Source organism: Acanthochromis polyacanthus, chromosome 11, assembly GCF_021347895.1.
Source record: "Acanthochromis polyacanthus isolate Apoly-LR-REF ecotype Palm Island chromosome 11, KAUST_Apoly_ChrSc, whole genome shotgun sequence".
NCBI classification, from domain to species: Eukaryota; Metazoa; Chordata; class Actinopteri; family Pomacentridae; genus Acanthochromis; species Acanthochromis polyacanthus.
The window spans coordinates 32583245-32606753 of record NC_067123.1 but is presented as its reverse complement, the minus strand read 5'-3'; the positions used below and the strand labels follow the sequence as shown (position 1 = coordinate 32606753).

Genomic DNA, 23509 nt, shown 5'->3' with positions numbered 1-23509 from the left:
CACACATCGATGCAATATAGTTGTAAATGAACGCAGACAGTGTGGTGCAAAATGTCTCCGACTTCGTTTGTACCATTTTTTTTGCATGTCTGTGGAAGAGATGAGTCACTTTTAACTGCAGTCATCACGTAACTAATGTCACTTAGACTGATTCACACTCTGAACAATTTTCTAAAATAACAATAAACCTCTCCGCTGGCATTTTTATGCAAAGCGACTGAGGGTACACCGTGTACTTATACTGGAATTCACTGCAACAATACAAAGCATTAAAATGGACATTTTTATTCACAAAGACAAGCGACCATGTGATGCACATTCTGAGACTGTGTGTGACATAAAAAAATATAGCTAAAACAATAGCTGACTGGATATAAATTGTAAGTAAACACATTTCTCACAAAGCATTAGACTACAACAGAGAAACAGCGACTACAATACTGCTCAGGCCATGACGTGGTTTTGGCAATGACACAGCTAAAACAGTTAATGAACCTTTTGTTGTCTCTTTTTGTCCCATATAAACACATAGCACGATAAATTAGGAAGGTTCAGTTTTCATCATCTGAGTCCTCCTCTTCATCCTCATCACCCTCTTCCTCTTCAGATTCATCTTCATCCTCCTCGTCGTCCTCGTCCTCCTCCTCCTCTCTTCTCGTCTGGCGAGCTCTTTGCTGCTGTGACAACAAATAAATAGTCACTATGCAACTAAAACACTTAATTGCAAGTTGTGCTACCACGGAATCCGCTTCCTCTGGAACATTTCTCCGTCTCCAGAGTTACCAACGTTAGCAGAGACAGGTAAAGGTGTGAACGCACCCTGCAATAAAATGAAACTACATTCCTCAGGTTAACCTTTTCAGTTTTTGTAGTGTAGTACTATAAAATAGTTAAAAGGTATGTTTACGATGACACTTTCATAGCCATGTTTTACTTTCAGTTTTGCTTTCTAGTTTTATCCTGTATGCTTCTATAATCCACTTTTCTGGCTGTACATGTGACTGCAAATGTCTGTTTTGCTAAGCGCTGATTGCACCTTCTTAGATAAAATCAAACCTAGTCACGGTAGCAAAGAATGACCCCAAGATGTGACGCAAGACACAACTGAGGCGCAGCGTTTCAACAGGTGTGTACGGCAATCTGTCTCTGCAAGCTACAATCTGGACATCTCTAAATAGACGCCGTATCTGAACACACTCAGATAGACCCAGCGGAGACAGTTTTTCAAAAATATCAAATAACACTCCTCATTTAGTGAAAAATTGATGACTGGCTGTCCAGATACTTTACAAGGCAATCAATCCTATAAATTCACAAGGTGCCACTGGTGGTGTAAACTGTGAATGCGGGAGGAAATGTATGATGTTACTTGCATGCAATGATGTGTGGAAATTCAAACTGAATGATGCCTGGGAGATGCCGCACGTAATCATCAGGACAACTGATAAGAGTGGATGTTATCAAGCGCTGGCCTCTACTGGTATGAGGAAGACTACTGGGTTGGAAATCGGAAGAAGGGGATTTTTTATTTTATCACCACAGTTAAATTTATGCAACAGTTAAAGATAAATAGCAATGTTGTAAGGGAAACTTAGAGAGGGATCTTCTACGGAAATTTTAGATATTGTGTCAGAGCATTTCACACCTGTCTGTAACTTCTTACCTGTAAGGTCCCTGATGTACTCAGGAAAGACCCGGTCCGATCAAGGGACGTTTTGGAATTAGCTCGCACTATGTCTAAGCGTGAGTGGTAGTCAGGGGGGTGCAGCGAACTCCTGAACACCTGCCAAAGACAGTAGGAGGTGCTATACTTTTCCACAGAAACAAAAGACCAAAAATAATGGAAGCAGTGCCTACACACACCTAAGGAGCACTGAATACAATGCATGATAGAAACCCATGAATTAAGAAAATTATACAGCCTATGGTGAACAGATCAAGACTTATAGTTAGGAGCTGTTAGGTCATATTTGGGGTATTTTATATTACAGTTATATAAAACCTAGAACACCACATAGATTTCAAAACAGTCCAGTAAATCAGCAACTAAGCTGGCAGTTAATTATAATCAAGGAGCTCATAACTCTGACAGCAAACACAACAAGCTGTCCTTTAAACCACACCAAAGGTTTTTACTGTGTACAAGCTAAATTCAGCCGTGGCTCTCGATCTGGATTATCTTCATGCCTGTCATTGTGCCTGTTTCAGATGATTCAATCTCTCATGCTTTGTACTGTGAGTCATTGAAAAACAGCCTCGTCTCGGTGAGGAGTTTTGCTTCAATGTGAATGGAAGGGAGATGATTCAGTGCAAAAACACACGGATGAGATGGCATGGGGTGGAGGAAAATAGCACAAGGGCATCTGCAGGAGGAACCTCCCTCGCTGGATATCATTGATCTTTTGTTTTCCCACTACATGCTTTCTATCTTAAAATAGTGCAAGCGAACCTCTCGCCAAATTGTAAACAGAGAGACAGCAGCTAGCATGGCTGAATAGATGGTGCTGTATTCAGAGCAGGTTACTTTAAAGTTACCACATCAGTTAAAGGGCGTGGACTGTACAATATGTATGAGCAATGAGTAATGGGTGCAAAAGACCATTAACCTTCAGGTTAATCAAGTTGAGACCAGAGAGTGTACATGAAGCTCGATCAGCTTTTAGCCCAAAGTTCACCGTCACACTTGAATTTGCATCTTTCCTCTCAGTGCTTGTTAGAGGAACTAAAATGAACAATCAATTACTACAACTCAGACTGCATTTTCAAACAAACAAATAAACACTGGCAGGCTAAAAATGACTGGGCCTACCTCCAGGTCCGCCTCCTCGTCCACACTTTGAATGCTTTGGTAGGCCAAAGTGTACACCTCCAAAGCCTTAGCATGGAATGACATTTCCACAGTCACAAACTCACTGAAGACTTTCTGTTGGGTGGGAAAGCACAGAGACGATATTTCAATACTGAACGGACACAATTTGACACAATTTAAATGAACCACAACCGCCTGGCGACCACAACACATGAAGAAAAGAGTTCTGAAATTACAAAGCAAGAATAGTATCAAACAGCTGAAGGAGGACTGAAAGGTGGGGGCAGATTGTAGAAAACCCTCAAAATCATCACTGTCTGGTTTCTATTCACTGCCACCCACTTCTTCAACGAACATTCTCTCAACTGAAACTGTCTTACAATGACAGAAAGTTCAGCCACGGCAGACCTTGATGTCCTGGATCTTCTGCTTCTCAAACTCGTCTATTGTCTCCTCCAGTTGTTTTGTGGTCCGTGTGGCGTCCATAGTGGCTCTCTGGAGCTCACTTTCAGCCTGATGGCAGAGTTACATTGAAAAAATGAGCAGTTCTTGCTGCATCTGTCAACCAAGCATTTGCTAATCAGTGTCAAAACACAATGTTTAGCAAAATGGACGTTTCTTTTTTTTAGAAGTGGAACAAAAGCTAACCCCTGCTGGTACCTCTGTTTTGCAAGTTTTCTGAATATACGTCATGCTTGTGGTCATACATCACCAGTGATAAGATGTACAGATTACATGGGACACACCTGTGACTGAAAATTTGGTCAAGGAAGCATGAAATTATCTCAGCTTGTTGTCTTTGTTCACTGTGCAGGCAGATCCTGAACAACAAAGTGTAGTTGGACATTGAATTGAGTACACAGTCAGACACTGTTAAATAAAACTTTTCACAGTTGACACGGCAAATATTCTAAATAGCTTCAACTTTACTTTACTGTTGCAACAGCATTTAGCAACAACAAGGACTTCAGCTGACATTAATTGATGTCAGATGTATTAGTCATATAGTGCCGTCGGAGTGTAGTTAATGAAATGAAAGAATTTAAGAAGAGAAGTGAAAACAGGCAAGGATACAATGATCTGCCTGTCTGAGGGGTTCCTCTGTCTGGTCCTCTCAAGCTGAGCCATCTGTTTGGCTTCTCTGTCTCTGGCACTCTGAGTCGCCTTCAGATCCTCCTGCAGGGACGCACAAGGGCACAGCAGTTATTATGAGAATTAACAATGACAGTCAATAATACAGTTTCTGTCAGTTTTTCAAATGCTTCAGAGCGTAATCTAACATTGAAGCATTCAGTGTAACTCAGTGTTTCCTGATCAAGACCTCAAGTAGAGTCCATTGTGCAAGTTTTATGTCTTTACTCTGAAACAGTTGGCGATGTAGCAGTGACATTGTAACGTAACATATGTGAAATAGCCACAGAGAAGAGAATTAATTGTGATTAGAGAAACTAATACCCATAAGTATTCAAATTTCAGTTTTATTATCACTCTGCAAAACAAGATTGTACAGAAAAACTTCAGATGTTTTAAAGCAGCTTTAAGCTGCTTTGAAAAGTAGCTCACTTTTCACATGACTAAATAATTTCATTTGGTCTGATTTAATTACATTTTGGCTCTCTGAACAATCACAAGCCTTACAAATCAGGCTGATTTCTATGGCCCAGAGCAAAACAACAAACAAACAAAAAAAAAAGCAGCATTTGATGCTTTTTTTTAACTGTAAAATCAAGCACACCTGCAGTTCATAAAATGATATAAAGACATAAAAAGCTTTTTTAGATTGTGAGCATGATTATTTAAATCTTCAAAGGCATCACTGCCAATTCACTCCACAAGTGCAAATAGCCAAAGCCGAGCAAGGCGAACATCGACTTCAGATACTTTGGAAAGTGGTGCAGCATATGGGAAAGACCCCACATGCCAGAAAGAATCAGTGGAATTTCTTTTGATCTTGGTTAAAATATAATGCCAAATATGACAGGTGCTGGCAAAGGCTCAAAGAATGTCTGAAGTGGCAGAGGAATATAATCATTAAAACAATACTGCCCTCCTGTGCTCATAGAAGGGTAATGACACTTACAGTAAATTGCTGTGTCTAACAAAATAACTACATTTGTTGAATGCATATAAGCGTTTAAATGGTGATATTTTGACAGGCAAAGGTAAGAAATAAAAAAATGTTGATCTGATAAATTGCACAAAAGTTAGTACATTTAAATATTTTTGTATTAGACGCATTTACAGTTCAGTAATTCTGTCACATTGTAAGCTCTTTTTTTTACTGAGGTGTAATTGTATTATTTTCATAAAGAGCAACTGAAACATGGAGTAAGCCTCATCTCTGTCATTTAGTTGACTTGGAATCTGTGTAGATATCACTCACAGCAACACTCACCCTTTTACGCTTCACGACAGCTCCATAGCTTTTTAACGGCTCTATGACTTTGGCTTCCAGTCTTTCTACCTGTAAGGCAAACTTCACATTAAGTTCCATCCTGCTAAACAAAATTTGACATAACAGGAAATTAAAAGTAAAAGTCAAAGCAGGTTCCACCTCAGCTTGGCGGTAGTCTTGAATCTTGGCCAGGTGGTCAGCATACTGCTTCATGCCCCTCTTTAGGTTTGGCGTTTCTGTGTCTGCATACAGGCCGATTTCCCGGACCAGAAGGTCTGCTTTGTCTCGGAGTCTGGCTGTTTTGCGGACATAAGCGGCAAACAGTTGGCACATGTCTCCAAAATGTTTCTCCACATTGGTGATGTTTTCCTGGATCCTCCTTGTCTGGCTGTCCCTGGAGAAGATAAACAGCAGTAATCAAATTGTACTTTTCAGAAGCACATTTCTTTCTTTATCTGTATGTGGAAGACATGATAAAGTGTCATTTTTTCACAATAACAGCTATAAACATTATTTTTTTTAGTTTAATCAAGTAGCAAGCCAAGTGTTTAGAGGAGAAGCAGCACAAGAGTGTCAGCCGAGGTATTGAATGTTTACGTACACATGAAATAATATTTTAGTTTCTTTTGTAAAAGGTCATAAAAGTACAGGAATAGCAGCAGTGGTAAGGTGTTAGTGGGGCTCTTTGTTATTAACTTGTGTTTACCTATGATTAGATCGAGATTAACATGTATAGTGAGCAAACTGCTGGTTGGTGTTTACTTTAGATTGTTTTACTTCTTGTGCTTTGTAGATTATAGAGCTGGGAGATCACCTGTGGATTTGTGGTGACATCAACATCATTTTCTGTTGGAAAATGTCCTTGTGAATGTAGTCATTCCCTGATGGCATATTCCCAGTGCATCAGTGGTCTGCTAATCGGTGTGCCACTCCCCTGCAGCAAAACGCTTTCTTTTTGTGACCGCTTTTTGTTTTCTTACAACTGATGTTTTTGACCCTGGATTTAATAAACCTGCCTGTTATAGTATTGTTATAGTATTTTGACCAACACTGACTGTTATTGAAGTTCATATGTATTCATATCAATGGCTAAGCCTGAGACCCCATTCATTTAACTGCAACTACCCATTCAGAACCATAACACACTGTGGATGTGATGTGATGTATTGTATTTTGTTTTTAGACTCTTTTTCAAAGGCAGTCTTGACACATTTAGCCAGCTAGCCGTAGTAAAATCTCCATATTAGCTACTGTTTTCCATAAGGTCTGCACTTTATTTTGGTATTTGTAAAGACGTCCGCTTCGTAGCCAATGAAAAGAGAGGAGTTTTTGTGTGGAACGAGCGGTTAAATTCACTCATGAACAACTCGGTGTGACTATCACTAATAAATATAAAGAGTGAAAGCTTTAGTTATCTTAGTAACAGCTAGCTAAACTACTTCACGACGTCCTCGCGGCTCCTGCCAGGTTGATTTTTGTTAAAGCTAGCGTTTACTTAAGGAGCAGCTCTACATCTTAAAATAACAACAGAAGACTTGTTTCGACGGTGAACATTTCTTACCTCGCTCTGGCATCCGGTGTACGGCTCATCTCTACAGACTGACTGTAAGGTAAATGTTTTTTGTGTAAATTCACTTTTATCGGCACCCTGCTTTAACGCTAGCCAACTAGTTATGCTACTCTCTCCAACAGGCTAGCACGCCAGTTAGCCGTTTCCATGGAGTCACCCCACCGTTTCCGCTTGAGCAGGGCATTCTGGGAGTTGGAGTCGTTTGTTTTATACTGCGCTACCTTTTCCCTCCTCTACCAGAAATTTGAAATACCATCTTATTACTTAAACAGGGAAATAACTACTTAAGGAAATAAATTTTTATCAGAGAATAGGACTATGAAATACATCGTGAAATGAATAAACGAGGACATGCACATATAAATAAATGTAACAAATACAGATTTTCAAGGACATTTTCAAACGATTGCTTTTATTTATTTACTGAAGTAACTGAATTTATTTATTTAATAGAAATTTTAATTTATTTATGCATTTATGTATGTATGCATCTATGTATTTATTAATTTAATAGTGAACAAACAGTTACTGGTAGTTTACAGCTAAACAATAGAGAAAAGTTCACAAATTTTAGAAAGGAAAAGAGACCTAAGTCAATTTATTGTTTTGTTATCTTGTTTTTATGGTACTTGATGCAGATTTACACTAAAATTCCACTAGATTTCAGAGAATGTCGTCTGCTTTCATTCTACATTATTATTTTTGTTCCATTATTAGATATTCCACACTTCCTGCTGAACTGCTTGTAAGATTTGATTTACTTAGATGATAATAACAATAACAACAATAATAAATGCATTTATATGGCACATTTTGTGACACACACATAACTAAAAACAGCTGAAATTATTCAGGTTTTGTCTCTGCTTAGAGAGCTCAAAATACAAATCTATTAGTGTCCAACAAAGACCCTAACTTCTTATTAAATCAATAATGACACTTTCATTTATAAGAATCCCTCATACAACAACAGCAGCCTGTTTGGTTAAGTATTCGCCTGTTTCAATCTGATATTTCTGACAGATTTTTGGTGACCTTTATATTTTTGTTGTCACAGTGTTTGTCAGCTAGTCCTAATTTCTTCATTTTTCTCTACAGTACCATGGACAGGTACCCAGAAGGAAGATAAAAGGCCTTCATTCAAGACATACTTTTCAAGGTAAATGTCTTCTAAAGATTGCAGCTGTTTTGTACCAGTTCTGATTTTGGCTCTTTGATCAAAAAGATAAATTGGTATTATTTATTATTTTGCTGAGTCACTGAGCCTGTTTATTCCAGCGTAAAGTCGAGCTATAAAAAATATATATATTGGGAAATCAATAATATTGTGCCATGCTTATTAGAGTATGCAAAAATATTTAAAAGTAATTTAATATCTTCACGGTTTCCACCCTGGCCATTAGCAAGTGAATACTCCGGCTGGAAAATCCAAATATTTGGCTGCTTGCTATGGTTTCTCTAATTCCCCAAATAGATTAAGGTACATTGCAACAAAGAGGGCCACAAATAGTCCTTTTCAACAACAGCTTGACTGTTTTTGAACTGATGCCAAGAGCAGACTTTGTGATCACTGAAATGAATGGAGGCCTCATTGTAATTCCCTCCTCTGTGTTTGGGAATGCATGAATGTCACCAGCTGCCACGTCTGCTCCTCTGTGGAAAATGTCCAAAAACCTTAATTATCACGCTTAATCATCCATGGGATTGAAGCGGGGGAGATCCCACTGTAACAGATTGGAGATGTAAAACACGGTCATTGCATTGAGCTGTGTGCCTGGAATCCCAAGAGGACCTGGTTTATACTCTGTGATACAGCTGATGCTGCTATAGATTCATTTCTTGTTAAATGCGTCTGATAGAACTCTCGTCTGTGAGGACTGATGGGTCATTACACGTGGATTTTTTTTTTATTAATTTGATGAAAATACCGGCTAGTTTAAACAGCATCCACCATGCCTTCTAGTGCACATTTTAAAAAAACCTTCTGCATGCCAATTACAGAGTGCTGTGATGAATTCTCTTGATTGGGTGGTTTTGCCAGATATTGTCAGTATCTTTTAATTATTTTGTTATATGTGCATGATAAAAACACAGATGATACATGTAAAGAAACCTAAATACATGGTCAGAGAAAATAGCCCCAGTTGGACAGATTTTGTATCCATTTCTGTTACTTCAAGTAATAGAATAGAATAGAATAGAATAGAATAGAATAGGTCTTTATTGTCACTGTTACAGAAAACAATGAAAATCAGCTTAGCACTCTCCGTGTAGCAGCATTAAAAATAAACTATATAAGGCAATATTAACACACACTAAAAAATATATACAACTGAAATGTAAGAGCAGAGTGTGTGCAAGTGTGTGTGAGTGTTTTGCATAGGTGTGATAATGTGGTTGTAGACAGTTAACGGAAACTGAGAAGTCTATTGGGTGAAGCGGGTGTTACCTATGGTGGAAGTTTTGCTCCAGTTTTCAATGTGTTTCCAAAACGGCAGCATTTTCCTTTGAATTTTCCTAAAAAATAGTGAATTTCAAGATCTTTCACTGCCAAATTACAATACAACTAGATGAGCCCTCAGTAGAGGGCAGAACCACGCCCTCTGCTGGCGAAAACCCTGTCCTCCCTATACAACTGATGCAATATGTATCAATTTAGATCATCGTACGTATCTCCCTTCCTACTTGATCTGCTGACCTGTAACTCCACAACTGAGCAGGGGACCTTAGACTGATCTTCAGTGCCAAGTTTGATTATCCTGACTTCCGCGGTTGCAGAGATATCGGACCGGACATAGCCACATACGTACATACATACATACATACATACTTACCCAGCCAGATACTGCACCAAATGCAATAACCCCGCCGACGTACCTGTCGGGCGTGGTTAAATATCCCGCAGTCAAGGCAAGATTTTTCATTTTCCTCAGTGCGATTGCATAACTCAACCACAGGATGGCAATCTACTTCCATCTGTGATTTTGCACTAGAGGTAGACAGGAATTTACATGGTTACAGGTGGATTCTGAATCATTTGTTCGCACATTAAGACTTCACTTACTCTCCTCACTTCATCTCCATCATCACATGTTTACATTATTCAACACTTGCTGGCAGTAACCCAAGTCTAGATTCAAAATCCCTAAACATTCTAACAAATACAGCAGCTGCCCGTCTTGCTGGTGTCCTACAGGATCCTTGTGTTGAAAGAAGCCCGGGGCTGTTGAGTTATTTGCCTTGGCTGCTGGTAAATGTATTCAGGAGTGGTGTCATCTTTTTCTACAGTGCATCTGACTTTCTTAAAGAACAGATGGTGTTGTTTCCAAACTACCAATTAGCACGGAGAAGGGTAGCAGGCACTAGCAGCGGCTCTCTCTCTGCCTCTTTTCATGCTCTCTCTCCTCTCTCTCTTGCTGTCTTTGTCCCCCTGTGCCCTCTTGTTCCTTCTCCAGCTCTTTCTGCTTCCCCTCTCTGCTCGCCTTTCCCCTCTGCAGCCCTCTACACTGCAGTGGCACGGCGACACCGGAGAGATGTGTGGCCCTGCTGAACAGATTGGGAGTGACATATGTCAGACGTAGGGGGAGTTAGTAGAGCAACCGAGTGTGTGTGTGTCCCCCAGCGTGCTTTGCGTGTAAGTGTGTGTTGAATCTCTCCCCCTTCAGGTGGGAGTCCTGGTGTGAAGACCCCAGACTTGAGGCTCTCCTCCCACACAGAGGCACGCATACGGCTTTTAGATTCCCCGTTAATAACAAGCGGGAGACTGTGGGAGGCGTGTGTGTGCTCAGGGATGCTGAGGATTACGAACAGTGTGATATCTTGTTTGCCACTTGGTGCATAAAATGAAATTACAAGCCAAGAGTCAATATCTCATCATGCTGATTTTGGCTAACCTCTCTCTCCTTCCTCTAACTGCTACATTCCTCTGATTTGGCAGAGGGACACAGTGCTGCTCTCTTGCAGAAATTAACTCTGAAATATCCAGTGGGAAATACACCCGTCCTCTAGCTCTATACTTCAGATTTCATTGTTATAACTTTTAGATATGGGCCCTAAATTAAGAATTGATTCATTCCCAGATGCAATTAAATGCTCCCTTGGAGTGCATCTAAATAAAAAAGAAGCCAAATTCCCAAATCCGTCACACAGACAATGAAGAGGCCTGTCTTATTCAGTTGAGCTTTTACATCCAACTAAACTTTATTACAACAGAAGTGTCAGCTTTGAATAAAACACACTGATGTAGCTTCTGTACAGACCTATTTCCCCTCCAGTTTATGTAGATGTAGCCTACTTTAGCTTGACACACAAACAAGATGTCACAAATCTTTCTCTCTGTGCACCATGATAAGTGCTTTCTGAATTGCACATATTGGATATGAAATTCTCTGATATTCCCCTTTAACTCCAGCAACCTTGAACAAGAGCCCTCCCTCTGTAGTTAAGCGGGTGCTTGAAGGGCAAGCCGACGCAGACACGGTCCAGTGCTTTTATTGACCCAATGAAAAACCTCTCTGTGTCTCCAGGGACTTGGAGCTCAGGTTAGGGTCTTTGTTGTCTGCGTTCATTAGTGTCTCCTTCACCATCTCTCTCTCTCTCTCTCTCCATCTCTAGCTCTCTGACTCTCTCTCTCTCTCCCAAACACCTCCTCTTCTAGCTCCCTCACTCCTTCTCTGCTGCTCTTTTCCCCCCGAGGAGCTGGCGAAGAAAATGTCACCAGATCAAATTAGCGGGAGCCTCCAAACACTGCCTGTCCGCCTCTGTCTATTCCACAGAGTGATAGCGTCACTCATGGAACTTTCAAGAAGTTTATTTGTGTCCAAACTTTATCTTCCTCAGGTATGATACTCTGACGCTGGTAAAAATGTGTATTACCTTTTTCGGAAAGTAATTCTAAAGAGCATTTTACTTTTTTTTCTTAGTCATGACTCTTGAAAGGCACATATACATGCATATGTGATTTGTCATAGTTCAAGTCTACATATGTTGGTTATAGGTATTAGTTTGTGAGTTCCTTAAGTATTTAAATAATAGCACAGCATTTTGATAAATGTGCTTCTTCACTTTCCTGCCAAAAGTCAGATAAAAACATTATTCTAATGTGCATGCAAATATGAAACTGAAGCCAGGAAAATGTAAACAAAGCTTTCAAAAATAACAAAATTGAATACGGGTTGTTATATTTGTGTACAAACCCAAGAGTTAAAATCGCAGGTTATGATTTTTAGAAGCGATAATGTCACATAACTGACATAACAAAATATGTAACTTGTTTTTGTGAGACTTTCAACAGATTAAAGAAGCAATATATAACATCCTTATGTGCATTTAAGAAGGTAGTTTTGGTTGTTTAATGCACAATTGAGAATTGTATTGCTTCTAACTTCTCATCTTTATTAAGGATTAACTATAGCTAGTTTCTCACTGAATCAGAACGGCAGCACCTCTGGATTCTTGCTGCCCGTCCTTTCTGCTGTGTCACCACCACCACATAACTAATTCATAGCACATTTCATATTCATAGCCTTCTTTACTTGACTGAAACGCATCAGACATAGTGATTTCTCTCTTGGACTGGCGTTATCCACCTTAATGCATTTTAGTGGAGTGAGCGAGAGTGTCTCCAGACGTCTATCTCTGCAAACAAATGACTTTAATGCATGTTAACCTTGGTGGCAGTAAAAGGTATCACCATTATTCCTCTTAAACTATACAGTGTCGATCAGAGTCTGTCGGGGGGAAAAGCTGGAGCACTTCCAGGACTCATTACCTACCGACCGCAAAAAGGCCCTCACTGAAAATGACTTCAGACTACTGAAAAAGAGGAAGAGGCTCGGATGAGAGCACAATATTGTATGTATTTTTCTAGTTTAAAGATGTGGGCAAAAAGATTGTGTGGTCTTAGTTTATGTTAACTGAATGAATGGGATGTTGTAGGCTAAAACTGTTTAAGGAACACAGGAAAAAGAACAAAACCATCTACAGGAAGTAGAGTGAAAGGAACACACAGAAAGTCCATTTCCACAGTGCTTCATCACAGCCGGATGAAAGTGGCCACTGTCCTTCTGCCATCAATATGCAAATGGGAAAAATAGCCCTTGAGTGCGGGGAGCAGTTCCCTCAAGTGCATTCATTAGCCACCATTAGCATAATTGATTCCCAGTCCTGCCATAAAACTGGTCACTCCCTGTGCCTCTCGCTCTCGGGAATCCTCCGGGGACTTCATGGGCTAACTTCAATCATAAATCATTAAAGGACACTACTAGCCAATGGACTGTGCCAAGGCCCCAGAGACGTGCGAGCAACAGTAATACTGTCACTGACATCTAAATCATCGATGTGACATATAAAGGTGCCTACAGGCTGACATATCCTACACTCCACCTCCCTATCCTTATTTCTTAAATCCGTGTCCTAAAAATGTATGCGCCCTATAATTAGGCAACATGTGCCTCAACACAGCATATGTCAGGGAATTGTTGAATATTTGCCATATTTTGTGATATTTTATAATGCGCTTAAATCTTAAGGGTGAAAATGGCAGCTATTTTGGGTTTAATCAGCAGCCTTATGAGAGGAATTTGTTTGTGTGCACAACAGCAGAAACCACGATGAGTATTCTACGAGGTGCACCTCTGTCATAACTTATTTTGGTAATTAAATGAACATCAGGACTGCAGACTAGTTACTGCAGAAGTCATGATAGCTATTAGCTTGAACCGTATTTCTCTCTCCAGCATCACCATTCAGAGCAGGTGTGCGGCTTATTAAGGCTCCTATTAGAAAAAGAGAGAGAGAGGGAGAGAGTCTGTGCAGTAAAATATATTTTTTTCATTCCCTCTATCCAGCCTTCCTTCCATCTGTCCTGCAATCCATCCATCCATCCATCCCTCCTCTTTACAGTCTAATTAAACTCATCAAGTTGTGCAGTGAAGGTTCCCTGCGTTTCAGAGAGGCAGAGAATGACTGAGAGGGACCCGGAGAGAGGAGAGGGAGAGATAGCGGCGTGCTCATGATGTATCGCCACCTCGCAAAATAAAACATATTCATAAAGAATATTCATTACCTCTACCAGCCATCCCACAGATGGCCAGAAAATTGGCTTTGTGTTGAGATGTGGATTCAGGCATGCATATTAATGGAAGACAGATGTAAACGCATATTCATATTCTTTGGCTCCTCTTTTTTTTTGTGACAGACAAAATGATAATGCATCCACTTAGGAGAGGGGAAAAGGGGGCTGCATACGGGAAGCAAATCACCTCTAATGCGCTACTGGGTTATTGGCTTTTTGTGTGACTGGCAGTGTGTGTCCCTATTTGTCTAGTGTGTATTTGCATGGAGTTGTCCATCTATAGTTTAAGTGCTTTCTCTCTGTCTATCACCAGCAGTCTCTCGCACACACACACACTTTTAGGTACAGGAAACTGCTATGAAGAAGTTATTTTGCCTACTCTCCATGACATAACACCTGTCAGTGTACCACAATGCAATTTAAAAGAACCCAAAACTGCATCCTACAAAATATAATACCACCATTTTTACCACCAAAACCACTACCAATGTTCCCAAGTATCATGTCCCACACTTCGATATCTCTTTATTCAGTCCTTTGGACTTCAAGATCTTATCTTCTTCCATTGGCCACAGAAACCAGCAATTTGTCATCACCTTTATAAAGTTCATATTACCACCACAAGAGGACAGTAGCGCTCTCTCCGCCTCCTCCTTTTAAAGAAGGGCCACCAAATTCTTCCCTCTCACCTTGGATGGCTGCATAACCTCAACATCTGTAGCATGTAAATCCCCATTATATACACAGTCAGCTAAAAACATGAATTGCAGTGGTCTGGCCAGCTTTGGTGGAGCTTCCTGATATTTTTGGAGGGATAATCTGAAGGATCAAGCACCGCTAAACTAAAATATTTTGCCAATCTCAGACAGAAACCCAAGAACAGTGCAAAAGAAAAGTGAAAAAGTGGTATGAATTGCTGTTTTACACTATGATTTTGGAGTTCCCACTACACTAAAAAGGTCATCTAGTACATTGCATGTGTGTTTTGATGTTATTTATGTTTTTAAAGCCAAATTGTGAAACTGATAACTTACGATTCTAATTATTTTACTGTGCAAAATATTCCTGCCAGTGTTAATGTACAACACTTTGTCATGATATACAGTATAATTAAACCATTCCACCAACAACCACGCAGCCACTGCCCCAATAACCCAATCCCAGGGCTTCCCCCCCATACATATTAGATTCCATCTCCATGTTACAGCCTGTATATGTCACAGTGAGAATAGGGGAGGTTTTAATAGAAATGGCCTCATAAACCCTCAATCCTGTAACAGTGCGCTGCTCAATTGGAATAAAACCTTCTTTGTGTAAGTGTGTGCCAATATGGAAAATTAAAGCCAGTTAAGTGTTAAATCAATGGAAGCCATAAAAGTTACAGGGTGATATTAAAATGTGGAGGCCGAGGGGGGAGGGGGGAGGGCAATAGTGGCATTAACACGCTGGGCCTGAATTATCATGTTAATTTAATATCCAGTCTTCAAATGAAGCAGAAAGCCCAATAAAGGTCAATTAAGCAACTAGCCTCCCATCTCCATTTAGAATTTTATGGTCTCATCTAAATCATAGAGCGGGTGTCGGGTGCAAGGGGCCCCATTGGCTGCTGGAGACCTCTGGGACCCGACGAGGCTACAAGCTTTTAACATCTAAGTTCATGACGGCGCACAGTTTGGATTGGGACAGCTCTGTGATTGTAGCCCCGCCATGCCCCCTATAACTATTTTGAATTATAGATGTTATTCTTGCCGCTTGCACTCAAGAACAAGGTTAACATATCTAGCTCCCATTTTATGCAGCCTAAATGCAGCTGTTGGAAACAAGGCCAAGTTGCATCCAACATGAACTTTCTGCCCACGTGAATGTGGGTGGTGAGCAGGCTTCTGCTTCCATCGCTGTGTGCTGTAGATAATTTCTTACATCTGTGAAAACTGGTTCTGTCAGGCTGCCTGATTTTCTCCTAAAGGAAGAGGAATTTCTTCCATTTGCACTCACAGTGAAAAGACATTAAAGACCCCCAGCGCCAATGGACAGCTACCAAACTGCCCATTTATCGACACCAACATCTCTCAGCTTTCTTTCCAGTTTTCTATAAACTGAAGACTCAGATGTTTCTCTTTTTTCGCCTTGTCTTCTTCTCATCATGTGGGCAAATCTATCCTGCTGTACTGACTGTTCATTAGAAACAGATGCACCTCCTACCAATGTGTGCGGATGATGTGTACTAACCTAGACCTCACCAAAAACTTTGGTTCTTACAGTTATTTCTCTCCAGTCTCAGATGACTCAGTGTGAAACATTATAAACTTCCAGTACTTTTTTTGAGTTTGTGCTGTTTAGGACAAATCCACGTCTTTATGATGCCTTTGCAATTGTGCTGCAGCTGAATATGCTAAAGTAAAGTCAAAGCAAGTAACCCTTATTTACATAGCACATTTACAACAACAAAAGCTGACTCAAAGTGTTCTCCATTTGAGACAAAAGATTAGCATTCCAGGTTTACATGACTAAAGAAGTAAAAACTACATATTGGCACTTTAAATGTTAATGTCAAGGCCTTACAGTATTATAAAGAAACACTTCCCCTTGCATGTGCCTGAATGGGTAAAGCTATTCAGTGTTTAACAAAGAAGCAAAGAAAATGCTTCTTGTATTTCTGTACCCCTTTAGAGTCTTCTTGTGACCCCTTGTAGGAATCTTGAACCCCAATGTAGAAACCACTAATCTCTGTACACTATTCTTTTCATCTCCTTTTCACTGTCACTCTTTGCATATCTTCTGCCTTAATTCCATTTTCATTCACATTTATAATTTTAGCAGGATAAACCTTCAATAAATAAAATCTAATACATACTCAGAATTATATAATCTGTTGCGGTTCAGCGACCCGCGGGCGGGCCGTTTTGATATCTGCACAAGCATTTTTCGAAATAGAACGACACTGCCAACTCGATGATAGAAACATTATACACCGATGGAAAGCTTAGATTCTCATGAATCCCCCGGTATAAACAACTTTCAGATGTGATTACCACAGCGGGTAATATAAACACATTTGTCCGACAAACAACGAATATCCATCCATCCGTTCTCTATACACGGCTTCAACGTACACAGCGCGACTCACATTTCCGGGTTCATTATTACACACAGATGAAAATATTCCACAAAAAACGGCCATAATCCAACCTTGGACATCCAGACGAAACAAGCCAGTAAAATATTTTGTCCAAAACATGTCTTGAAGTCGGTATATAATCCACGAATAGGTCGTTTTCGAGGAAATGTACCTCGCAATGCACGTCCAATATTCCCTGTATTTCTCGTCATATTTTTATTTACAAATAAAATATTAGCAATTTTTTGTACTGAAAATGGCTGGAATTGACTGCAGCTTATAGGATAAACTGACCTTAATCTACATATACATACATAAATACTGTATATACACTAGTCAGGTGTAACATTATGACCACCGACAGGTGAAGTGAATAAAACTGATTATCTCTTCATCATGGCACCTACGAGTGAACGTTTTGTCCTCAAAGTTAGAGGCACAAGAAATGGGCAAGCGTACGGATTGGAGCGAGTTTGACAAGGGCCAAATTGTGATGGCTAGAAGACTGGGTCAAAGCATGTCCAAAACTGCAGCTCTTGTGGGGTGTTCCTGGTTTGCAGCGGTCGGTACCTATCAACAGTGATCCAAAGAAGGAACAGTCTATCTATCTATCTATCTATCTATCTATCTATCTATCTATCTATCTATCTATCTATCTATCTATCTATCTATCTATCTATCTATCTATCTATCTATCTATCTATCTATCAAGAGGGAATTGCTCTGGATTGTATTTAATTCAGATAATGAGCTATAACTCGTGTTAATCCCTAAAGTGCTTTGTATTAAATTACATCTCGACTGATATTTGTATTCATAGGTGACTTTCCTCTGGATGGACCCTCTGTGCTCCCATAGGACCCATTTATTGATTGAACCCAACCTCAGGACCAGAAAAACCCACTAATGTATCAAATAACTACCAAAATAATGACAAGTCACCGACTCACTTCACTGTAATAAGAGTGGAGGCTGAAGTTTAGTATTGATGTCCTGTGACACGATGGTGGACGAACAGTCAAAAAAATGATGAATAATTCGCTTGTAAGCGCAATACTCATCGACCACTTATTGACCTCTCTGAGCTCGACTGCCGCATTGACACGGCTTTATGCAGATCCATGGTCTTATGAATAAATCATACTGAGCTAGTTAGAGCTAGTCTTTCAAGGTTTGCAGTTAATAAACAAAAGAAGGAGCTCTGCTGTTGTGTGACCTGAAACACAGTACTGTTTTAATTGCCTCTGAAAGCTGTGACAAGATGTGGACAAAGAATCCTCGAAACAAATAAGCTTCTAATGGCCACATCTGACTTCAGTGGCATCTCAACCTGTGCAGTGATGTCTCTCTCTTATTTTTAAAAATCATTTATTGCATTGTTTGTATTCAGCTGTGGAGTTGGTGCAGCATGTTTTGTTTACAATGTTAAAGAAACTAATTAGAGCAACTTTCTCATATCTGTTTTCATGGCATTTGAGCTGAAATAGTCAATTCTCTTTCAAGTCATTTTTAAGCAAAAAAATGCCCCCAAACTCAATATTTTGGATTCTTGTAACTGTCAGTCAAACAAAGCACGGCATCTTAAAGAATATTCTTGAACCCTGGGTATTTGTGAAGAACATTTTCTGCCACATAGATTGATAAATAAAGATAAAGATTCCCAGATTAATAGATAAGAGCCACTAGCTATTTTGATTTTGCAAGTAAACTTCTGCTGTCACACAAGTATGACTAAATTATAAAAGAAGATTTTATTATTCATGCTTTAAGCTTTCACAGCATGCATCCTGACACTTGACAGTTTAAAAATAATGACAACATATATTGTAAAGCAACCTTTATAGTGACTAAAGAGCAGCACAGTGGCTTCACAGATGGCCGTAGTGAAGATGAGAATTCAAGAAAGTTCCACTGATGGCAAAGCTTTGGGGAGAGGTTAAGTACAAAGACTGCTAAGTCCTGCATAACACTCCCATTGCACGTGGAACAGCAGTAGAGATGCACACATGGCTTGTACATCAGTACACTTTCCGTCTTCGAAGCGCCCCATACAAAATGCATCATATGCAACAATTCAGCGAAATGTTACAGAGCAAAGTGAGCATCCTTGCCTCCTTCCACATGCTACGCATCTGGATAGTGTCTGGGCACATTACATGAGTGAATGGGTTAGTGACCCAGATTCTCTAATGGGATTTTAGGTGTCTAAAAAATAGAATTGCTTTTCTCCACTCTGACAGATGTTCGTCTTCGATAATTCTGTAAACATTTAACCAGCTACACACAGATATGAGTGACACAAAAAATAACTATACATATGCAGTGGCGTGTTTTTTTGAGCTTAGGTTTGATGAGGTTTTCTTCAACTTGCATGCCATCTTAATGAAACATTTATTCTCTGCCCATGCCTGAATGCCTAAAATTCTAAAGTAGCTTTGCTCTCTCATAGTCACTTTCTGTATTATTAAGTAAAGCGAGACAGACCTGGGTCTTTGTTTATCAGACGAAATAAGATATCAGATATTCCAGTACACCCAGAGAACACACGCACACTCTGTGCTGCCTGAACCTGCCTGTGAAGCCACGCTGTGCTGAAGGCAATCTGTCTCCCCCACCCATAACGACCATCTGTCATTAGCGTAGATCAATGGAGATGATAGATGGGGAGCACTTGCTGTGCTGACAGAAGCACTGAGAAAGGAGTCCAGGAACGACCACGGTTATGGTGCGTGGTCTTGACCCAGCAGGCAAAAGCCCTGATGTTAATTTAGCATCGGTGCTGAGGCTGAGCTGATCAGAGTTTGGACTGTCAAACAAAAAGAGAGCCATAAACCGGTTTTTGAAAATGCAAATCCATTTTAGTCAGTTTTCAGAGTGTTGCATATGTTTAGAGCACTCCCACATGTCTTTACTCCTGTGCCAGAAGTGTTATAAATTCTCTCTGAATAATCCATTTTCCTAAGCACTTGGTGGGTTATTCAAAGCATGTCATATGGAGTTGATGTAAAACAAGGCAATAAAACAGGCAGAGAATGGCCTGTGCCACGTCTGCCTCTACACATCTCAAAGCATGACAGGCCCAATAACCAGCCTCAACCAGTCTGGATCCACTGGGTAAAATCAAGAGGACTGGACATGATTTGATGAAGCCCATTTCACACTTTCTGAGAGATGGACGGTCCAAGGCCGGTTCAAATCCCTTGGGATTTTGCACAAGAGCATTGGAGGATTTTCAACACAAGTCATTGTTAACAGAGTGAAGTAGACAAAATGAAGAGCTTTTCTCCAATTTTACCCACCAAAATTGAATTCTGAGCTACCTTGTGGGATTTATCCTTCCAGTCGCTCAGCACAAATTCAGTTTCTTTTGTCATCTTTTACCATTTTTCAAAGTTTGAAGCCACGACTCAATTAAAATTTTTTGTTTTTTGTTGATATTTTGAGCTGTTAAATGTGAAGTGCTAAATTTAAAAGTGAGGGCAACTTTAAAGCAAACAAAATGGATAAATGGAATAAAAAAAAAAGACTTTGACATACTGTACCAGTTGTGATTATGTTCTCTCTGATTAGTCTAATAAAAATCGGTCACATAATGACACAAACCCACACAATTACCTGGATATAGTCTTGCCAGCGCACATGTACTGACACGCTCGCACACAATCAAGACCCCACACACTTTCCTCTCTTATACACTCGGGCAGTGGGGATTGCTTCGGAAAAACAGCACCTGCTCCTCCATTTGAAAACTATTTAGGGAGGCATCAAACTCTATCAGGGCAGGTCTGATTGCGGTCGCCTCTTCACAGTCCCCCAATCACTCAGTGAGTCAATTAGCCCCCCGCCCCTCCGCACACACTCTCACACACACACATACAGTATGCACAACAGACTCCCATTCCCCCTCTGTCTGCTGTCGGCTCCACCAGGGAATGAGAGTCCATCGGCGGCCTCCCAGCAACACCTGAGGCCCCCCCGCCATCGCCCAGCCCCAGCCCTCCCTCCCTTTTCCTCCATCCATACTCAGCTAATAGCGGTGCTCCAAGGGCACCCGAACCACAATGGCATTCAATTCACCCCATTGTACCCCTTTTACCAAGCCTCATACCAGCGACTCAACAGCTATTTAGCAGATGATAGGAAGAGAAAGGGAGTGTGGAGGGGAGCGAGTGAAGTAGGAAATGAGCGATGCAACAACAGGGGTGATGCGTGCGCTCACCTCTATGATCAATTACTTTGTTCAGCGGAGGCAAATTTGATTGTGCTGTTTGCTGTGCTGGCGTCGGGCCTTTTGTAAGTATTAAGAGTGTGTTTGCAGGCATATTTCTCGCCACCCTCACCTATGTGCATGTGTGCGGAAGCCTACATTCGGTCGACTCTTTGGGTTAGTGGGCGGCGCTCTCTCACAATCGCTTATTTATTCAGGGCCTTTTGAAATAATCGAGTTGACACATCTGTCAGATGGTGAGAGGAGGAATGCTAAAAGGTCACCGGGCGAGGTACCAGCTGCTCCCACACCAAACCTTTCCTGCCTCCAAATAGCACAGTCATTACACCACAACAGATGGGACTCCTGCCTTTCATTTCTGCCTCGCTCGCACACGTTCACACACATGTACACGTGCACGCACCGAGGAGCATACGCGCCCATCACACTTCTCCTGCACACACACACACACACACACACACACACACACACACACACACACACACACACACACACACACACACACACACACACACGCACACGCACACAGAGGTGCAGTCACACCAGACACTTGTCATGGACAAGACAGGCAAACAGTCAGAGACATGTACTGTACACATCTGCAGACACACACATTTATTCTCTTCCTCTGTCACTGTCTCTCTTGCTCTCACCTGCACTCTCTGTACTCTTTTCTCTGCAGGTCTGATTTCCATGTACAAGGTCAGTATCAGCTGTCTACAGGGAACATCACTCTCTCATACCCAGAGCATGACAAAAGAACAAATGTAGTCAAACTGAGGACGTGGGAGACGTATTTTTAATTTTTTTTTCTGCAGTCTGCCTCTTTATTTCTCATTCAGCTTTTATTATTTTATCTCCGAGCCATTGTTTAATGATATCAGACTCAAAGACATAATAGAACCTTTTGGGCCAGTCAAAAACAAAAAAAAATCATGCATAATTCAAACCCAGCGAGATGTGATACAACACAATATTAACGGCCTTATATCTTGGACTAGCTTTGTTGGATGGAAAAAGTGCTAAGCATTGTGAAACCTAAAGAAAAGCCCGAGGCCTTGCTTCAAGAATTGCCTTTGATAGAGCTTTGTAGATTCAAGTTTGCTTGAATAGAAACACTTTTTTTTCCTGATGACTGTGTAAAAAAAACTATTTCCTGCCCTGAGCTGTGGAGACATACAGTAAGACAACTTTAATCATCTTGTCAGAAACCCAAACCTGCTCAGACATGTTGCTCCAAGTGCACTTCAAAGATCACCGCTCAGCCAGTCCAGCTGTCGTTGGTTTCTCTGCGTGCATCATCAGATCTTACTGAAGACTATGATATTGTTTGCACTCTCAAGTTCGATGCAGGGGAGCATCTTTGATTTGCTTTACAAAGGGCCATGTTGCTTTAAAATGTGTAATTGTTCTACAGCAAAAAATCTTACAGTCATTTGTTGTATTTGCCAGCGTGGCTATTGTTCCAGTTAATGAGCTTAAAGGCACACACGGCTACGCTGGAGAAGCAAACAATATGCTGCAATGCATGGCTTGCTGTATGCAAATGTGCCAGAGCAACGAGTTAGTGAAATCGTGCACAGTTCATTAGTAATTAATGAGTACGCTGTGTTTTGTGTACGAAAACACTACCGCAGGTATATTAAGGAGAAGCCCTTATTGCTTTACTGGGTCAGACATTAGCCTGAAATATGCTACGCGCTACTAAGATTCACTTTTTACATGCAGCTGCCACATATTGCAATGCATCGTGTGCAGTTTCCCTTCCCAGTAACAGGGTAATATAACAATCCAGAATGTGTGGCCATGTATAGAGCAGGGGCCGGCAGCATGCATTAAAAGACTAATAATGCATAAATCATGTAAATGCACTGTTAGGATATAGCCACTGATTTTTATGGCTCTCTATATGGGAGACATTATTCAGTTGTGCCTCCTACAGCAGATTGAAGCATAACATCTCCGTCTCTGCTTCTGTTTGTGCACACCTCAGTGCTGTAAAACACTGATGCCTCTCAGGGTGGACATTACATCTCCTGTGTTGTTAACAGGATCTATTGTATATTGTATCGGTGACATTTATGAGCTTATGCAGGGAATTGAAGGTATGCAACGAATGTCCTGCTCTTCTCTACATCAAGTAGCATCAATAACAAGGTGGGAATGAAGATCTGCAGTTTACAAAACGTTTACCCTTACACCTATAGATTTAATTTTAATGTTGAATTACGTTCTGCATAACATGCAATCATGAGCAAAAGTTCACAAACATTAGTAACAATCATGTATATCATGGCAGTCTTGCGTTTCCACT

General features: G+C 40.6%; 1 protein-coding gene across 1 annotated transcript; it reads right to left on the bottom strand.

Annotated features, from left to right (window-relative positions):
- Positions 1-269: 269 nt before the first annotated feature.
- Positions 270-6919, bottom strand: cibar1 (CBY1 interacting BAR domain containing 1). The gene is given in 9 exon segments (XM_051955981.1): positions 270-677; positions 1664-1783; positions 2810-2923; positions 3218-3357; positions 3522-3561; positions 3884-3985; positions 5205-5273; positions 5364-5598; positions 6766-6919. Coding segments are annotated over 9 exon segments (975 nt in total). The 5' UTR covers positions 6795-6919; the 3' UTR covers positions 270-551.
- Positions 6920-23509: the final 16590 nt, after the last annotated feature.